This window comes from Macadamia integrifolia, chromosome 12 (assembly GCF_013358625.1).
Source record: "Macadamia integrifolia cultivar HAES 741 chromosome 12, SCU_Mint_v3, whole genome shotgun sequence".
Classification (NCBI taxonomy): domain Eukaryota; kingdom Viridiplantae; phylum Streptophyta; class Magnoliopsida; order Proteales; family Proteaceae; genus Macadamia; species Macadamia integrifolia.
The window spans coordinates 16,105,196-16,111,909 of NC_056568.1; the positions used below are offsets into that span (position 1 = coordinate 16,105,196).

The 6,714-nt window shown below is 32.5% G+C and overlaps 1 protein-coding gene across 1 annotated transcript; it reads right to left on the minus strand.

Annotated features, from left to right (window-relative positions):
* Window positions 1-2,084: 2,084 nt before the first annotated feature.
* LOC122057081 (cytochrome P450 72A397-like) lies at window positions 2,085-4,768 on the minus strand. The gene is made up of 5 exons (XM_042619079.1): window positions 4,493-4,768; window positions 3,804-4,024; window positions 3,440-3,684; window positions 2,953-3,313; window positions 2,085-2,707 (listed from the first exon to the last, which is right to left on the minus strand). The coding sequence occupies exons 1-5, from the start codon at window positions 4,740-4,742 to the stop codon at window positions 2,282-2,284; spliced, it is 1,503 nt and encodes a 500-aa protein (XP_042475013.1). The 5' UTR covers window positions 4,743-4,768; the 3' UTR covers window positions 2,085-2,281.
* Between the last annotated feature and the right edge of the window lie 1,946 nt (window positions 4,769-6,714).

Below are 6,714 nucleotides of genomic sequence, written 5' to 3' on the forward strand. Positions count from 1 at the left end.
TGGTCGAACCGAATTTTTTCGAATTTTATCAAAAATTCGGACCGAATCCGAATTAAACCGAATTATTCGGTCCATTTAAACATTATTTAAAAAAAAAAAAAAAAAAAAAAAATTCTTCTCTTGGTTTAGGACATACCAAGCACAAAGAGAACTTCTTAAACCAAGAAAATTGTACTTTTTTTCTCTTCTTTTCTTTTCTTCTCTTTTCTTCTCTTGGCTACCAAACACAGCCTCTATAAAAGTGACAACGGTTGAACGTAGGACTGTGTAGAACCCATGGATAAGATCTTGGTCAAAAAAAAAAAAATTTGTTGTAAATAAAAAATCTATTATATTTAAACAAAAAATAAATTATAGAGATAATGAATTTTGGGGAAGAAGAACCCTATATCATCTCATAATTGGATTTTTCAAAATACTATCTTGGATATCCGCCTAAGAATTTTGTATACATTAATATTTTTAACAAAGATTTTCAAAATTTTCTATGATTTTTAATTTTGAGTTAAGGTTTAGGTAGCCTCCATTTACACTAACTTCATTGGTGGTGCATCATTTCCCAAAAAATAAAATTCAGAATTTTTTTTCAAAGCTTATAATTATTAAATACAAGCAAGATATGTTTTTGAAAGACCTCTTACCATGGCTATGTCTTCAATGAAAACCATGGCTCTATTTTCAATGAAAACTTTGAATGTCAATGTTGATGCATTTAAATTAAATTGTGATCTAAGTTTTCCACACAACAGTAATATCCTATTGAATTTTTTAATCTAAAGATAATATTTTGAGCTAGGTTTGAAAACTTGGGAGTGGACCCTTGAAATTTGACTAGCCTCCATGATTCCATGAAAATTCATGCCATAGATGAGTGGCTTTGAATTTATCAAATTTAAATTATATTAAAAATAAAGAAGATCTACTTCTTTACATGTAATTAATAATTAGTTAGTAATCAAAGCTTAGATAATAAAGAATAAAATTAAACATAAAGATATATATATATATATAATTAGATAGTAGCCCATGCTTAGATAAGTATTGGAAAAACTTTGACAAATATATAGTAAAAAAAAAATAAATAAAATCATTATCATATTCCCATGTCAAAGAGAAGGTAATATACGATGGAATTAGATATTTTATTTGACTACTGAAATGATCACATGAAGTGTTGATTTGATTCAATCCCAAATCCCCAAAGACGACTAATGGCAGGAGACCCATGACATCCTCAGGCATCCATTTAAGAGAATAATAATATATGACAGTCCAATCTACTGTACGTTTAAATTAATATAAAATGGGCTATTTTTATTATTATTATTTTTTGTAATGAGAAAATTGAATTGACCCTTAATTTTATAGATTTGTAGGTAGGTAGAGTCAATTGTGGGAGGGCGCAGCCAATTGCTCAACCACTAAGGAATGACAGTGAGTTTATTTGGGAAGCACCTGGTCTAACCCTATATGTCAGAGTAAATAGCATGATTTCTGCATGTTGCACATTCACCTTTAACAATAATAAACAAATTTCTTCATCACCTGAAAGAAAAATTATTTGATTAGGTTCTTTTGTTTCTTTATGCATTTCTCATCTCTTATCTTAATAGTTGAGGTCTGGGTTTGATGGCCATTAAAGCTGCAAGAGGGAGTGTAAAACTAAACTCTTTACTTTTCTTTTTTAGCTAAGATAGATAAAGAGTCTAAGCCTCATTTTTCCTGCTTCTTATATGGAATGAAATCCTTATCCTTACCCTCCAAATTAAAAAAGAAAAAAGAAAAAAAAAGTAAAGTAAGTAAATGTGTAATTGTTGAGGTACGATGTCTTGTATTCTTCTGCTTGTAAAATGGACTGATTTCGTTAAGAAACTGAAAACTTTAAGATCTGAAAGACTTGACCTACTTTACACATTATCATAGTATCATAGTATTCTTCTTCAAATAAATTGATTGCTAAACCTATCTATAATTTCCCCCAACAATTTGTTATCGCTTCAAAGAATTCTGCTAGTAATGCATTTATTTCTAATAATTTATTGTTTACAATAAGATTCAAAGAAAACAAATAAAAAAAGGTTACAAATAGATTCATTCATGGAAGAAAGAACCCTGCTGCAGACTCTCTCATCATTTATTTACCACACAAGAACATATATATAATAATTAAGATCTAATACAATAGAGATTTACTGGGATGATAGTACTTATGATCATTATTGATGATTGGTTTACTATCATAAGTATTGGTGAATGGTGGTGACTGTATGTGCAGCTGATGCTACACTCTACGTAATTTGAGATGAACACCTTGTTGTGGACGAAGTGTAATAATGTTGGCAGGAGTATGAGTATAGGATGGAGAGAGCTCAAATGCGAAACGTTGTAGAATAGTTGCCAAACCCAACTTTGTTTCAACCATGGCAAATTGTTGCCCAATGCATATCCGATGGCCACCACCAAATGGGAAGAATAAAAATTGATTGTTTGTAGCTTTAGCAACTCCTTCTGAGAATCTCTCTGGTTTGAACTCATCTACATCTTTACCCCAGAATTCACTAGAATGATGAAAAAGGACTGTAGGTATTACAATTTCTACTCCAGCTGGGAGAGTTGTATCTCCATGTTTAAAGTCCTTGTTGGTAAATCGAAGGAGAGTTGGTGCTGGTGGATATAGTCTAAGCAATTCCAACAAAATCATGGGAATCTGCAATATATTTGTGAAAGAAAATTTAGAAAATTAAGCTATATTATATGTGTGAGCCATGATATAGCAAAAAAAAAAAGTGAGCCATGGAGCTGAACTAGGTCTGGAACAAAATTTAGGGTTTTGAACCCATCAAAACCAGGTATTTTTCAATGCTATTGCTAGAAATTTGGGTCGAAATTTTCAAAATTTTAGCCAAGATGGCCGAGATTTAGAACCATGCTTCTAAGTAAATATATACTTACGATTTTGAGTTGGTTTAGTCCATCCCAATGTGGCTTTTCGTTCCCAAAGACTTGAAAGACCTCTTCCCTTGCACGGACTTGCCATTCTGGGTGCAAACTTAATACGACCATCGCCCATGTCAACAAAACTGCTACAGTCTCTTGCCCGGCAAAGTAGAATACCTTGCAATGTCCAATGATATCATCAATAGTTATCTTTCCTTGATCTTGGTAGAAGGATTCTAGTAACAAGGATAGTAAATCCTTGTGGCTCTCTCCTGTTTTCAAAACTTTTACTTTGCCATTGATGATCTTTGTCAATAGACTGTTCACTTCTTTATTAGTTTCCTTCATTCTTCTATTGTCTTTCGTGGGCAAATATCTGTACACATAATGTTTGCGTAGGCAAGGATTTAGATTCCATGGTATACATATATATATATATATATATATATGTACTTCAAATTCTTATTTTGTAAGAGTTACTGTTTTCGTTACATAGCTATACCTATAGCCTGGGACGTATATGGATCGAAGAAGAACTGCACCAAGCTCAGCTTGCTCATGTTGAATATGGAAAATCCGTTTCCCTTCTTCATAGCTGCTGCCAAACAGTGTCCGAGAGATAACATCTGCACTTAAAGTATCCAGATAAGGCCAAACATCTACTTCACTATACTCCTCTGATGGAACCACCTTTAACAAACCGTTGATCAAATCCCTTGAGCTTGTATTAATTGCTGCTGACATGAACTGCAAAAATAATAAAAATTTATAAATGCACAAGAGGATATTTGATTGAATCAGGTTTTGAAATTTGACATGTGACTAATTGATGAACAATCATGAAACAATCTCAAAAAGGAAAATACCTTCAACTTTTCTAAATGGAAGGCGGGGTTCATAATCCTTCTGTGCATGGACCATTTATCTCCCTCGTAATTAAAAATTCCATAGGCCATCATCTTGATGATGGGATCCAATTCAGGCTTCTTAATAATACCAGATTTGTCATTGAGAATGGCATATGCCATATTAGGATCCATAACGTGCACATGTGGACAATTTCCAATCCAAAATGCAGACTTCACACCTGCAATTAATTTTCAATTATTGATCATGGTAAATAAAAAGAAAAAAAAAACTTCTCAAATAAAGAGAAATTGTTCTTGGTCCAAGAGCGCATCCTCCATCAGCATTCTCTGTGCATATTTCTCTCTTCAATTAAGGAGTAGGAGATGTCATTTAATCACATTAGAGCTAGACTGAAACTTGACTGCCACCAAGGTGAGTATTTTATTTAAAATAACACCACCAACGAAACTTCTTATCAAAAAAAAAAACTAAAAGACAATCGAATAAGGAAAAAGACCGGGTAACAAGAACTTGGGTAGCTGTCAAAACAATTTCACTCACTTTTCTCTCTCTCCTCATTTAAAATGACCTCAATGTTCCTCTCATCCTTATCGCTTATTGGTTGAGCCACTAGTTACCCATCGATTAGCTACCTTCGTCTAAGATAATTATAAATAAATAAATAAAAATAAAGAGATAATCATACCATAAGTCTTGATGATATGAAGGTTCCAAGGGGCCACACGTTCAGCAACTGCATGAGTTATTTTGATAGGCTTTGACTCAGATTCCATTTGCATCTTCGCATAGTCAAACATGTTCCCAAATGGAAACTTGTATGGAGTGAGATTGTAGCCTTGCTCCCTTAGAAGCCTCTCCAGCTTCTTGGGTTGCAACCAAAAGAAATCCAACAATTTCCATACACACCACAAAATTAAACTGCCAAGTGTCACCATCACAATGGATGACCCAACTTCTCCCATAGCTGCAGCCATTACTAGCACCAAAGCTTCGTCCACTGTAAAAGAGATTAATCATGATGGAAACTAAGTCACCCTACCATAATAAACCCTAAATTTTATGGGTAAATAGAAAATCAATTTTTTTTCCTAATAGAAAGAAAATCATATTAATAGAACCATGATAAATATGTCAAAAATATATATATGCAAAGGAGTTAAATCCTAGATTTCTCAAATAGGAAATTAATGTGGAAGCATTCAAACATAATAATTTGAAATCCGTTTTAAAGGAAAAGATATGAACACTTTCTCAAATCATGATAAGGAGATAAGCCCCAAATTTTCCATAGAAAATTAATGTCAGAGATTTGGAAAGCTCTTCAATTGAGAAGAACTTTATTATCATGAAAAATTCAAAAAATGAGAGAAAAAAGACAACCGTTAAACTATTGATCCACCTTCGACATAGACATCAGCAGCAGAATAAATGTTTTTATCAAAAAAAAAAAAAAAAAACTTGAAACTATATAACTCAACGGTTGTGATATGTAATGGGGAGAAAGAAGCTCTTACTACCAAACAGAAAGAAAGCTAACTATGGAAAAGGAGAGCTACCTCAAGGTTAGTTGCTGCTGCTGCGAGATACTAACAACTAATTCCAACCTGGCCTTTTATAGATGGAGCTAGAAGGATCAAATGACCATTCAAACCCGTTATGGTTACGTGTACTAATAGGTTGAGACTAAAATAATAAATTATTATATTAGTATTGTTTGTTTAGGGTATCCATCCTATGGTCAGATTTAAAATATTTGGAAGACATGGGATGGGTCTATGAAGATCTAATTGCATTCATTGCCAATTCAAAAATAGTTTGGTAAGTAGGACATGATCAGAAATGGCATTGGCTGATTCTTCATTAACAGTTTGTTTCCACTGCTTCTGATCTGATTTTTTAAATCATGTGTATACTAATTCTTATTATCTAGTCAAAGTTCAAAATTCCCTCTTAATTTTCTAGTCAAAGTTCAAAATTCCCTCTTAATTTCTTCTTCAAAAGGGAGAGGGAAACTATAGCGATCAGTAGCAAGTCACACAGTTCCCTTAATGGTGTCAATTTGGTATGGTACAAGTATTTGGCATCATACAGCAGGTCAAGTGTCAATATCAATGCCATATCGAGAAAAATCCTACATTTCTATATTGATGCTATACTTGCTTAGTATGATTACTTATAATTTATCTGTCATCTTTGTCTTTTGTGTGTGTATATATATATTTGATATTTTGATACAGTATTCAATATTTGATATGGTATTAATTATTCCATGTAGTTTTTTGTAATTCAGTACAGTTTGGTACATAACAAACAGTTGCCTTAAATACTGATACCATACCGTACTAAAAAAATAAAAAATTAATTAATTAATTAAAAAAAATTTCTCATATCGAAAGCATACCAAATATCCTAGCTATGATTCGATCGATATAGTAATTTAATACGATTTCAACACCGATATTCAATATTGATTTCAAATTGACACCCTTATAACTTTACTACCCTACTCATCAGAATTATGCATGCCATTCTTCCCAATAATCCTTTTCAGGATCACCCCTGCATGCAATTCAATATTTTACTGTGTGATGCCATTACATGTTCATGAAATTGGCTTTACTAAAGGTTGACTATGAAATGGTGCCAATCGTGGGCACGATTTTGAAGGTAATACCAATACAAACTTAATAATGTAATAATAGATAAAATTGTAGCAAACAGTACTGATGAAGTTTAATCAAAAAAAAAAAAAAAAAAGAAGAAGAAATAAAATTTTAGTAATCACTTACTAAAAAAAATAAAGGTAAAATCGTGCCGTTCGATGGGGGAGAGTGAGGGATGTGTGATAACACTTCAACCACTTCATCTCTATCTTACAGTTGAAGGCACGATTATGTACGTACATGA

Excerpts from the sequence above, each read along its gene's own strand:
- LOC122057081 (XM_042619079.1), bottom strand. The coding sequence starts at position 4,742 with ATGGTGACACTTGGCAGTTTAATTTTGTGGTGTGTATGGAAATTGTTG. Across the intron at positions 3,685-3,803 it reads TCCATTTAGAAAAGTTGAAG|TTCATGTCAGCAGCAATTAA; the intron begins GTATTTTCCTTT and ends TTATTTTTGCAG. Across the intron at positions 2,708-2,952 it reads GACTAAACCAACTCAAAATC|ATTCCCATGATTTTGTTGGA; the intron begins GTAAGTATATAT and ends AATATATTGCAG.